Below are 12636 nucleotides of genomic sequence, written 5' to 3' on the forward strand. Positions count from 1 at the left end.
TCCGCTTTCTCTGTGAGGCGCGGCTGGGATATCCAGCCTTAGCTGCTGCTGTTATCCCTTGCAGCGCAGCCACGGACGAGGAGGGGGAGCCCCAGGGGCCCCCGGGGGGCCCCCTAGAGGGGTTAAAGGGGGCCCTTTCTGTGGCATGTATGGGTGCAGCAGCAGGGCACTGCTCTGGGATTTCGCCCGCCAGCTCTGCGGGGCTTCTGGCGGGCTGGGGGGACCCCCAGGGCTCCCCCTGGTCTTCTGGGGCGAGGGGGGCCCCCGGGGCCCCCGGGGCCCCAGGGGCTGCGGCGCAGCGGGGGGCCCCTGACCTGCTGCTGCTGCTGCTGAGCGGGTACCGCGCTGTGGTGCTGGTCTACGAGGAAGCAGTGGGGGCCCTGCGCACTGTGAGCATGCACAGCTTTGCAGATCTAGGGCCCAAGGCCTCTGCTGTGAATGCCTTTCTTGGGGGGCCCCCCCACCTCAAGTTGGTGGAGGAGGGGCCCCTCTCAGCCATGAAGGGGGGCGCGTGGGGCCCCGAGGGGGCCCTCACAGTACCCGCGGGTCAGTACCCTGTTTCGGTGCTGCGCGCCTTCTGCAGGGCCCTCGTCATTGACCTGCAGCCGTACGGCCTGGGGGCCCCCCTGGGGGCCTCCAGGGGCTCCTCCGTAGGGGGCCCCTTAGGGGGGCCCCTACGGGGGCCCCTTGGGGGTCACTTGGGGGGGCCCCTGGCGGGGCCCCTGGGGGGCCCCCATGAAGGGCCCCCCGCCAAGGGGTTCCTTGCGCTGATGAGCGTTGACTTGCTGCACGTTGTTTGTCTTCATTTTGTTGTCAACGCAGAGGGGCCCCAGGCGGTGCCGGCACCTGCAGCAGCAGCAGCTGCTGCTGCTGCTGCCGCTGCTGCTGCAGCGCAGGGGGACAGTGCTGCTGCTGGGGCCCACATGTCTCCCTCTGCAGCCCACCATGGGGCCCCCAACAGCTTGCTGCTGTCGCCCGCAGGAACCACTCCCTTGCAGGCTGCGTTTGCTGCAGCAACAGCAGCAGCAGGCGGAGGACTCAACAGGGCACAGCAGGGTACTCCGTGGAGCCCGGAGGGCCCCTGGGGCCCCTCGGGGGGTCCCCCAGGGGCCCCCCCGGGAGGCCCTGCAGGGGGCTCCCCAGGGCAGGACACGGGCCTCTTAGGAGCTGCTGGGGCTGGCGCGCTGAGCAGCGTGCCCCCAGTTGCGTTTTTTGCTGCTGCGGTGCAGCGTCAGCAGCAGCAGCAGCAGCAGCAGCAGGCAGCAGAGGAGCTGCAAAGCCTGGGCGAGGGAGGGGGGCCCCCGGGGCCCCCGGAAGGGGGTCCTGGGGGGGGCCCCTCTGCACTGTGGGGTTCCCACAGCCTGTTGGGGGGGGGCCTCGCTGTGTCTTCATGTTTCTTTTTATCTCTTGTAGACGATTTGCCTCTTCCTGAGAAGACAGCAGCAGCAGTAGCTGCTGCTGCTGCTGCTCCTGGAGCCTCTTTTGGCGCGGGGGAGTCGGCGGCGGCGGCGGCGGCAGCAGCAGCAGCAGCCACTGCAGCAGGAGCAGCAGGCCTCCCCTACCTGCTGCACGACATGGTGGCTGTCTCCTCGCTGCTGCTGCCTGCTGCTGCTCTTCTTGTCTCTCAGGGGCCTCGAGAAATTGGTTTAATTCCATTTGTGGGGTCTCCTGGAGCTGGGGAAGTCTCCGCGCTGCTGCTGTCTATAAACCCTGAGGAGCGCGACATACAAGTCGTCGCTAAGGTGGGCCCCCCATCTAGGGTTTAGGGTTTAAGGTTTAGGGTTTGGGGTTTGGGGGACGGGTGTGGCCGCCGCCGCACGCTCACGCCGGCAGGGACCCGCAGCAGTTCCTGCTGCTGCAGGCCCTGCGTCAACTGCGCTTGCATCGCTGCTGCTTCTGCTGCTGCTGCTGCGCAGATTCCGCATTTGCTGGTGGACACGTTCAACCTGCTGCGGGTCCCCGCTGTGCCCCACGGGGTCTTGTGTCTGTCTCCTGACACTGTCTCCTTTTTTTCGTTTGGGGGAGGGCGTTGTGGCGGGGGGAGCCAGCGGCTGCTGGAGGAGCAGCAGGGCAGCAGCAGCAGCAGCAGCAGCAGGGTCGCAGGCATCACCCACGTGCTGCACCCCGCGGGCCTCGTGCGCAAGGACCTGCAGCAGCTTCCCGCTGCTGTGTTCGACCAGAGCCGTCTCCGACTCCGCCTCGAGGAAGGTGCTGCTGCTTTCATCAGCAGCAAATGTCTCTTGCTGCTGTCAGCAGACAACAGGCCCGCGCTGGCCCACCTAGTGAGCCCCTCTGCTGCTGCTGCTGCTGTTGCTGCTGCTGCTGCTAGTTTAAACATTCAACAGGGGCTCTCCTGGTGTGTTTCCCTAGGAACTGCAGCTGATTCCACTAGGCAAGCAGCAGCACCAGCAGCGGCAGCTGCACCTGCAGCAGCAGCAGCAGCAGCAGCAGGTGCAGAGCCAGGTGCGGCTGGCTGCACGGGGAGCTGCTGCTGAGGAGACAGGGAAGCAGCAAAAGGCGTGTGTCTCCCTGCAGGTTGTTGCTGCTGGCCTTGGGGTCTCCGATATCATTTGGACTGCACTTGAGGTCTGTGCCCCCAAGGGGGGCCCCCCCCTCGAGATGCAGGGGGCCCCCGCATTCGAGCTGCCGGGGCAGCTGCTGCTGCCGCGCTCGGACTCGGTTGCCGTGTGGCCTTCGCCAGTAGCAGAGACTCAGGTGTGCTGGTCCCCTCAATCCTGCTGCTGCTGCTGCTGCTGCTGCTGCGTTGCAGTAGCAGCGGGGGCCGTGGCTGCTTGCTGCGGCAGCAGCAGCAGCGCCGCATTGCTTCGTGTTTGTTTGCTGCTGCAGGCCGCGGAAAAAGAGGCAGAAAGCTCACTCTTCAGCAGCAGCAGCAGCAGCAGGCGGTACTTGGTGGCCTTCGGTGGAAGGGCCCGGGAGGGTACAGGAGTGTGCGTGGCTGCAGCAGAGCCGCAGCTGGTGGGGCCCCCCAGGAGGCCCTGGGGGGCGCCCCCGGGGGCCTCCCGGGACCTTCAGGGTTGCGGGTCAAGTCTTTTTGCCGACTCGGAAACAGCAAGAGGGGTCTCGTCGCTGGAAGTTTGCTGCAGCAGGGTGCCGGAGCTGCAGCAGGGCCCCGGCTGCGAGCAGCAGCAGCAGCAGCAGCAGCGGCAGCAGCAGGAGCTCTTCACCACTGACGGCAAACAACTCATTGAGATCTTCCCTGATGGCTCAGTTGACCTTGCTTACCAAAGGGCCCCCATCTTGAGGTATGGGGAGCTGCAGCAAGAAGATGAGGGGCCCCTGCCAGAGTCTTCGCCGCTCGGTTATCTGCAGTGGCTGCGGCAGCAGGCCACTGCAGCAGCAGCAGCGGCAGCAGCATCGGCCCCGCCTGCTGCTGCTGCTACAGAGGCGGAGACAGCAGCGAAAGCAGCAGCAGAGTCCGCGCCGCAGGGTTTCCCGCAGTCGATTGCTGCTGCTGCCGCTGCCCTGAACAGCAGCAGCAGCGCCTTCAGCTGCGGCAGCAGCACCAGCTGCAGCAGCACTGACCTCGACGCAGAGTACCCTGTGGGCGACAACCTGGGCCTCGTGGGGGCCCCCGGGGGGCCCCTGCTGCTGCCCTCTTTTCGCCTGACAGTTTCTGACTGGCTGAGGCCTCAAGGCTTTGCTGCAGCTCGCTGCGTGACTTACCTGCCGCTGCCCCCCCTGGAGTCTTCTGCGACGATTTCCGCTGGCCACCCTCAGCAGCAGCTGCAACAGCAGCTACTGCTGCAGCAGCAGCAGCAAGACCTAGAGGCCTTCTGCAGCACATCAGGAAGCAGCCGCTTCCTTACTGCTGGAGGCCTTTGGCCCCACGGCGCCTTGACGGCCCTCCAGCGAGCTGTGCCCTGCCGCAATCTTGCTGCTGCCACTAGCCTAGAAGGGCAGCCTAGAATTGTGTGGGCCCTGCAGCAGCAGAAGCAGCAGCAGCAGCAGAAGCAGCAGAAGCCGCAGCAGCAGTTGCTGCTGGTGAGCAGCGACCCGCGCATGGGACTGGGAGAAACCCGTTTGCTGTCTGTCCGTGGGGAGAAGCTTGTCGACATCACTGTAGCAGCAGCAGCTGCAGCAGAGAGCAGCAGAAAAGACATTCCCGGTGCTGCCTTTTCTCTAGATGGCCCCACGCTATTTGCTGCGTCGCTGCTGGGGGGCCTCGTGCTGCTGCAGCTGACAGCAGAAGAGCTGCGGGTAACGGGGCCTTTGGGGGCAGCCGCTTTGTGCCTCCCAGTCGACATGACGGAGCCGCCTCAGCAGCAGCAGCAGCATCGACTGCAGCAGAAGCAGGCTTCGCAGCAGCAGCAGCAGCAGCGGCAGCTGCACGATGAGAGCCAGCTAGAAATGCAACAGGACGAGGCGCAGCAACAGCAAGAAGAGGAGGTGCGTCACCTGCAAGAGGAAGAGATCCAGCAAGAACGCCAGAAACAGCACAGCGGCAGCAGCAGCAGCAGCCCAGCAGCAGCAGGAGATGCGCTGGCCTCAGCGGAGGCAGAAAGAGACTTGTATGCGCCCATGGAGGTGGATGCAGACGGGGGCATTGAGCGGACCTCAGCTCAGCTGCCCCACGCAGCAGCAGCAGCAGCAGAAGCAGGAAGCATGTCTCCCTTCCTTGACACAGGCTGGGCAGCAGCAGCAGCAGTTGGTGGCGGAGTTGCTGCTGCAGTCAGAGGCAGTGCGGCAGGCGACTGGGTCTGCGCCGTCCTCGACGACTTCCGCCTGCGCCTGTGGCACATTGACCTTGCTGCAGCAGCAGCAGCAGCAGCAGTAACAGGCAGTGAGGCTCTTGGCGAGGGGGACCCGCACTTGCTGCAGCAGCAACAGCAACTGCTGCTTCAGGAAGTGCCTCCTGAGGCAATGCCGTGTTGCATGCGCGGGCAGGTGAAAAGTGCACAGCTGTACCTACACCCTAGAAGCACTCCCCTCTCTGCTGCTGCTGCAGCAGCAGCAGCAGAGGTCTTGTGCTGCCTCGTGACACTTGAGGGACCCGAGAAGGCCCAGACACTGCACGTGGTGTCTGTACACCGCATGCAGTGTCTCTTCAGCTCAGTCGACCTCCGCCTCGTCTCGCCGCTGCTGCGCAACTGCGGGTCCTGCGCGCAGCTGCAGCTGCAGCAGTTGCTGCTGCAGCAACATTCAGTGCAGCAGCAAGAGGCAGCAGCACTAGGCGGAGCTCCAGAAAGCACCAGCAGCAGCAGCAGCAGCAAGAGCGCAGATGGTCGGCTGCGCGAGGACATCTTACAGTCGCCAGGAGCTCATGGAGAGACAGCAGAGGGACCTCCACAAAAGCAAGCAGCAGCAGCAGCAGCTGCAGCAGCTGCTGGGGCAGCAGCAGCAGCAGCAGCAGCAACACTTGCTGAGGAGGGCAGTTTGGATGCCAGGCGTTCCGTGACCTGCATAGCTGCGGACCCGTTGCCTCTGACTCGGCCGGCAGAGGGCGGCATCTCTGCTGCTGCTGATGCTGCTGCTTCAGCAGCAGATCTTGAGGCAGCAGAAGAAGCTGCAGCACCAGGTGCTGCTGCTGGGGAGCTACAGGAAGAGGTCTTGAGCGCCGAGCTGCTGCTGCTAGACCCCACAAGTGACGAGGGCCCCACACTAGTGGTGTTCCTGACGGGGCGGCCTCCACTGATCTACCGCGGGTTTGCTGCTGCCTCTGCCGCAGCTGCTGCTGCAGCCGTTGCTGCAGCAGGTGCTGCTGACGCGGCTGCAGCAGATGCTGCTGACGCGGCTGCAGCAGCTGCCGCTGCTGCTGGAGAGTCGCTGCAGCTACTCAGCAGCGCCTCCTTTCCAACGGCCTTCCGGCTGCAGCTGCATACATGCACTGAGTGCATCCCTTCTCTGCAGAAGCTCCCAGCAGCAGCAGCAAAAGCAGCAGCAGCCGCAACAGCAGCTGCTGCTGAACCCTCGGTGCAGTTTGCTGTTTCCTCGGGCTACGCCACAGCCCCGCAGCAAGTGCAGCAGTGGGGTGGCGGGGTTAGCCTGGTGGTGCCGCCGTTGCCGCTGTCGGGCCAGCAGGAGCAACAGCAGCAGCTGCTGCTGCAGCAGCTGCAGCAGCTGCCGGTGCTGTGGCTCTGCAGCAGCCGCAACCAGCTGTACGTACACCCCAACGAGCGCAGAGACACCCTCAGCGCCGCCAGCTTCACCTGGGCCGGGGGCCCCCCAGGGTCTTTTGCGTTTCTGCATGAGGGGGGCCCCACTTTGTGTCTGTCGGACATTGCTGCTCCTTTTGACAAGTTTCGCTGCTCCCCGGAGCCAGCTGCAGCAGCCGCAGCCGCAGCAGCAGCAGCAGCAGCAGCAGCTGAGGAGGTTCCTAGTACCCTGGGGCCCTTCAGGCTCGATGGGCCCCTCCCCTCTTCCTCTTTCTTGCTGGGAGCCTCTGTGACCCATGTGGCTGTCTCTTCTGGCTCCGACTACGTGCTGCCGCTGCAGTACAGGAGAGACGCAGCAGCAGCAGCAGCAGCGTCAGGGGGAGCCGCCTCCGCAGCAGCAGCAGCAGCAGCAGGCGCGCCTGTGGGGCGCCTCGTCGCGGTGTCTCTACACCACCCCACAGAAGAGACAGAACAAATCAAAGCTGTTCTTGAGACTCGGAACGCCTTGCAGCGGGCGCACTTGGCGCTGCTGGGCCGTTCTGGGGAAGCAGCAGCAGCAGCAGCGGGAGCGGCCGCTGCAGCAGGCGGCGGCGAGCTGCAGCACGAGGAGGGATGGGGGGGCCCCCAAGGTGGGGGCACCCTGCCCGTGGCCGGGGGGCCCCCTGATGGCCGCGTCCACCCAAACCCTTATTTAGCTGCTTGCGTGGATGGCCGGGTGGAGGTGGAGGGAGAAGAAGGCAAGCAGTTCGAGCTGCTGCTGCTGCACCAGGACAACTTGCAGGCCCCCCTGGGGTAAGCCGCGCTGCTGCTGCTGCTGCTGCTGCCGCTGCTGCTGCTGATGCTTGTGGGAGTGGCGGTGGTGGTGGTGATAGTGCTTCTGCTGCTGGGTCGCTTGCATTTGCTGCTGCGTCGGCCTTGGTTTGTCCCCTTGGCGCCGTCGCTGCTGCTGCTGTTCTTCTGCTGCCAGTCCTTTTGCTGCAGCTACGCTGCTGCAGCTCTCATTTGCTGCTTGGCTGCGGGCGCTGTGCGCTTGTGTTTCAAGCCTCACCTCCCTCGTTGCTGCTGCTGGTGTGCTGCTGCTGCTCTTGTGCTGCTGCTGCTGCTGCTGTGCTGTTGTGTTGCTTCTGTGCTGCTGCTGCTGCAGTTCGTTCTTGCTGGGCCCCTGCGAGGAGGTGACTTCGCTGCAGTTTGTGCTGCTGGACGCCGTAGAGTTTTTGGCCGTGGGAGTGGCGCAGCCGCTGGGGGAAGGAGTTGCTGCTGGGGGTCGTTTGCTGCTGCTGCGGCTGCCCCCGCTGCTGCCATACGGGCACGCAGCAGCAGTAGCAGCAGCAGCAGCAGCGGGAAACCAGCGGCAGGAGGTGAGAGCCTGCACCCCAGAAAACTCAGCAGCAACCCGGTCTTTATTTTATCTCCACTTTGTCTCCTCCTGTCTCTCTCTTTGTCTCTTTTCTCTTTTTATTCTTTTTTCCTTTCCTTTTGTATTCGTTTGCCTCTCTCTTCATGTCTCTCTGTCTCTTTTGCCTCCTTTCCCGTTTCTCCTTTTATCTTCTTTTTCCTTCTTTGGCTTTTTTGATCTTCTTTGTCGTGATTTCTTTTGTCTCCTTTTATCTGCTTCTTCATTTTTCCATTGCCTCCCTTTGTTGTTCTGCTGCTGTTGCTGCTGCTGCTGCTCAGGAGGAGGGTTTGGGTCTTTTTTCCAGTTTTGTTTTCGAAGGTCCTGTTTGCTGCCTCGGCTCTTTTGCCCCTTCTTCAGCAGAAAGACACTATTTGCTGCACTCCGTCGGCCGCCGCCTCTTCATCCACGTAGGGTTCAGGGTTTAGAGTTTAGAGTTTAGGGTTTAGGGTTTAGGGTTTGGGACTACAGTTTAAGATTTGAGACTAGGGTTTAGGGTTTGGGACAAGGATTTAGGGTTTGGTGATCAGAGCTTAGGGTTTAGCCACTAGGGTGTGGGGGTTTGTGTAGGGTTTAGGGTTTAGGCTTACGGTTTAATCACTATGGTTTAGGGTTTGGAAAGTAGGGTTTGGGGTTTGGCGAATAGGGTTTAGGGCTTGGCGACCAGGGTTTAGGGTTTAGGGATTGGCGACCAGGGTTTAGTGTTTGTCGAGCAGGGTTTGGGGTTTGGTAACGGGTTTAAGTTTCCTGTGGTTTAGGGTTTGGTGATTAAGGTTTCGGCTTTAGCGACTAGGGTTTAAGGTTTGACGATTATGGTTTAGGGTTTCGCGTTTTCGCCTAGGGTTGCCCTCTGGCTGCGTGGAGGTGTCCAGGGTTTAGCATTAAGTTGTTAGGGTTTAGGGTTTCAGCTTTAGGGTTTCCCTAATTTCTTTCTCCTTCTTTTGTTTTATTTTTATTTTCATTTTGTCTTTTTCTATTTTCTGTGTTCTTGCCATCTTTGTGCTTTTGCTTTGCTTCGTTTGCTGCTTCATTTGCTGCTCTCTCGCTTAATTTCTGCGGGTTTTTCGCTTTTTCTGCTGCTACTGCTGTTGCTGCTGCAGGAAATGGACGGAGACCTTTTGGCCCGCGGGGCCTTTGCAGATGTCGGCGTCTCCCTTTCGGCTGTTTCCTCTTTGAAAAATTTTCTTGTTGCAGGAGACCTATTCAAAGGAGTTTCTTTGCTCGCGTTAGCTGCTGCTGCTGCTGCTGCTGCTGGTTTGAGTGCTGCTGCTGGTCTGGGTGCTGCTGCTGCTCTTGGCGCCGCTGTGGTTGCTGTTGGTTCTGCTGCTGCATCTGCTTCTGCTGCAGCTGTTGCTGCTGCTGCTATTGCCTCTGCTGTTGCACCTGCTATTGCTGTCGTCTGTGCTACTACAGTTCGCGTTTTTGCTGTTGCTGGTGTGTCTGTTGCTGCTTGTACGCCTGGTGTTGCTGTTGCTTCTGCGCCTGTTGCTGCTTCTACGTCCGCCGCTGCTGCTGCACCTGCATCTGCTGCTGCTGCCGCTGCTGCTGCTGCTGAAGCTGGCGCTTCGACTCTGCATCGGACTCGAGGCGTCTGGAGCTCGTCAGCCGCACTGTGGCTCACTGGCTGCTGTCGGTGACTGCATGCGACGCGGTTTCCTTAGAAGACAGAATCTGTGGGGCCTTTGCTGCTGCTGCTGCTGCTGCTGTTGCTGCTGTTGCTGTTGCTGCGCTGTCTAAGGGGCACAGGTTTTCTGTTGCTATTATCTAGGTGTCTGTTGACGTGGCTCATTAATGGCATTTTGATGACTAAGTCATTTTTTAGTTTTTTATTCTTTTATTACTACTTCTTCCTCGGTTAGTTAACACTGCAATCTTCTGCGGCTGCACGTGGGCCGGCTCTTGTCAACCGCGCATGCATGCACTATGCATGCATGCATGCATGCATGCATGCATGCATGCATGCGCGTTTATTTGGAGCTTCGAGTCTGTGCATGCGTGCATGCGCTCTTACTTGGGGCTTTGGGGCTTTGGGGCCTCAGGTGTTGTTGCTGCTGACCCCTGGGGCAACTTTCGCCTCTTCGCCATTAATGACTCCAAGGAATCCTCGCCGCCCATGCTCCAGCAGCTTCAGGTTTGCTGCTGCTGCTGTTGCTGCTGCTGCTGCTGTTGTTGCTGCTGCTGCTGCTGCTGCGGCTCCTGCACCTGCTGCAGCTGCTCCCGCTGCTGCTTCTGCTGGGCTTATCTGCGGCCATAGCTTGTGGGCCTGTTGAGGTCACCGATGTTTTAGGGGCTGCTGCTGCTCATACTGCCGCTGCTGCTGCTGCCGCTGCTGTTGCTGCTGCTGTTCCAAGTAAGTCTGCCTCTTCTGTTGCTGCTTGCTGCAGGTGCTGCGCTGCGACTCGGAGTCCATGGAAGCTGACTCCCCAGTTGTGGCCTTCAAGCAGACGCAGACCGAGCTAGGAGACGTTGCATGCGTTAGCTGCTGCTGCTGCTGCTGCTGCTGCTGTTGCCGCCGCTACCGCTGCTGCTGCCGCTTCTGTGGCTGATTTTGGTAGTGCTGTGGCCCCGTTGGCGTTGCAGCTGCAGCTGGTGAGCGTGTAGGGCGCGAGCTGCTGCTGCTGCTACTGCTGTTGCTGCTGCTGCTGCTGCCACTGCTGCTGCTTCAGGCTGCGTGGACTGCTGAGGGGGGCATTCTATCATTTCGGCTGGTTGATAACTCCTTTTCAGATTTGCTGCTGGAGCTACAGGTTTGCTTCTTTATTTCCTGCTGCTACTTTGCTGCTGTTTCTCTAGCATTATGTCTTCTTTCGTCTTGTGTCTTTTCTTCTTTCAGCCGCTGCTCGTCCACTTCTTTGGCTGCTACTGCGTCTGCTGCTGCTGCTGCTGATGCAGTGACGTTTCGTATTGTTGCTCACCTCCCGCTGTCGCTGCTGCTGCTGCTGCTGCTGCTCCTCTTCAGGCCTGGCTAGAGACATCTTTGCCCTCAGAGTGCGGCTTGGGCCCCACAGCAGCAAGAGTCCCTGCGGGGACTCCCTCTGTGCACTTGAATTTATGGATAGCGCAGCAGCAGCAGCAGCTGCAGCAGCAGCTGCAGCAGCTGCTGCAACAGCAGCCGCTGCAGCAGCTCCGCGCGCAGGACCAGGGCAGAAGCCCTTCCGCCGCATCGGCAGCATCGACCGCAGCAGCAGAAGCAGGAGCTGCCGCTGCTGCTGCAGCAGACGCAGGGCTGCTGCTGCAGCAGCTGGAACTCAAGGCGCATGCTGCTCTCCGCTCGCGGCTACCGCTCTTCGCTCCTTTGCTGCGCTGCTTCTGCTTTTTATCTGTCCCCGTGCAGCAGCAGCTGACAGCAGCAGCACCTCCTTCGCTGCTGGCGCTGCTGCAGCACCGCTTCGGAGCCCCAGGGGGGGGCCCCCAGGGTCCTGAGGGGCCCCCCGGGGCCCCTGGGGCCGCCTTTTCTTGGGTATGTTTGAGCTCAGAAGGTTTCTTTCTCTGCCTCTTTGTTTATTTGTGTAATTTGAAAACTGCAAATACTTTTAGAGTTTTCATTTGCTGCTGTGTCCTGCAGGCGGCGCTGCGCGGGGCCCTAGCGGGGGGCCCCCTGAGGGGCCTCGACTTGCCTTCTGTACCCTTCAACTAGCTGTTGCTTTTAACCAAGGGGGCCCCTGGGGGTCCCTTAAGGGCCCCTTGGGGCCCCCCTGTGGGGCCCCTTGAAGAGCCCCTGGAGTTCTCCCAGGCTTTCTTTGTGGGGCCCCCGTCGCAGCGCCTGGGGCTACCCGCAGCGATAGGGGGCCTCTTAAGCTGTGGGGGCCCCCTAAAGGGTGGGGTGCCCCCGCCCCTCCCGGGGCCCCTCCTGTGGAAGGGGGGCCCTTGAGTCTGGGGGCCCCCAGGGCCCCACGCGGGCGAGCCGCAGTCGCTGCGTAGCCCATTTTGGGGCTGTTTTGCATGCATGCAGCCCAGGGTTGCTATCTGCGGCGTTGCCGCTGATGTCTTGTGTCTTTTAATCAATTAAGAGACAGATATTGCTGCCCCGAGGAAAACTGCTAATTGGATGGCGGGGCCCCCGCAATCTGGGGCCCGGGGGACCCTTAGGGGCCCCTCAGGGGCCCTCAGAGTCCTCCAGGGGCCCTCAGAGCCCCCCAGGGGCCCCCAGAGTCGCCCAGGGGCCCTTAGAGCCCCCTAGGGGCCCCCAGAGTTCCCCAGGGGCCCCTAGCATGTTTCTATGGGAAATTATGAGGGTCCTATAAGGGGCCCCTGCGTCGAGCCCTAGGAGGGTATAGGAGGCCTTGAAGGGCCCCTTTGGGGGCCGGCAGGGGCCCTCTTTGGGGGCCCCCCGCAGGGAAACTAAGGAACTCAGTGAACGTGTGTGTAGGCTTACTGTTGAGACTTTAGATAAGGAAAGAGGCAGCAGCAAAGACAGTGCAACAGGGGGTATTAAGGAGACAAAAAAAACAAATAAGAAGACATAAAGAGACAAATAAAGAGTCATAAAAGGCCCAACAAGTAGCTGTCAATGGGGAGGCCGCTGCTCCAGCTTTGAGGACCCCCAGAATCTCGAGGGGCCCCTGAGGGGGCCCTTAGAGGGCCCTTGAGGACACCTTTGGGGGCCCCTGAGGTGGCCCTTAGAGGGCCTCTGAGGAGTTCTTTGCGGGCCCCTAAGGGGCCCCCAAAGGGGCCACGGACGTCCCCTTAAGACCGCCTGATGTCCAGAGGGGCCTCCTTAGGTACCTACAGAGCGTCTGGGGGTAAACCCAGGGGGCCCCCGGGGGCCCCTTTTAGGGTCTGAGGGTCCCTCTTAATAGGTCCCCCCTGAGAGCCCAGGGGGCCCCGTTAGGGACCTCGTAGGGGGCCCCGCAGAGGGACATAGGACCGTCTGTGGGGCCTCACTGAGAGCCATGGGTGCCCCCTAAGTGGCCCCTAAAACAGCCTCTATGAAACATTTTGGAAAACTTTCCAGGTGCCCGCTGGACTCGCCTGCGTCCCGCCCCGTGGGGGTCCCCCGGGGCCCCCCGGGGCCCCCGGAGCATCCCAGGACCCCCCAAGGGAACCCAGGGGCACCCCAAGGGAACCCAAGGGCGCCACGGGGGAACCAAGGGGCCCGCTGGAGGGCACCGTGGGCCCTTGATGGGGCCC

At 61.7% G+C, this 12636-nt stretch overlaps 1 protein-coding gene across 1 annotated transcript; it reads left to right on the forward strand.

Annotated features, from left to right (window-relative positions):
* Positions 1–149: 149 nt before the first annotated feature.
* Positions 150–11143, forward strand: ETH_00005855 (Chromosome III, complete sequence, related; the record flags this gene model as incomplete). Its single annotated transcript, XM_013379409.1, has 13 exons — positions 150–1742; positions 1917–2282; positions 2371–2715; positions 2848–6905; positions 7258–7471; positions 7788–7916; positions 8607–8731; positions 9064–9179; positions 9546–9637; positions 9891–9980; positions 10173–10253; positions 10466–10966; positions 11072–11143. The coding sequence occupies 13 exons, from the start codon at positions 150–152 to the stop codon at positions 11141–11143; spliced, it is 7782 nt and encodes a 2593-aa protein (XP_013234863.1).
* Between the last annotated feature and the right edge of the window lie 1493 nt (positions 11144–12636).

The sequence above is a fragment of the Eimeria tenella genome, genomic scaffold, assembly GCF_000499545.2.
Source record: "Eimeria tenella Houghton genomic scaffold, Eth_scaff283, whole genome shotgun sequence".
Lineage (NCBI taxonomy): Eukaryota > Apicomplexa > Conoidasida > Eucoccidiorida > Eimeriidae > Eimeria > Eimeria tenella.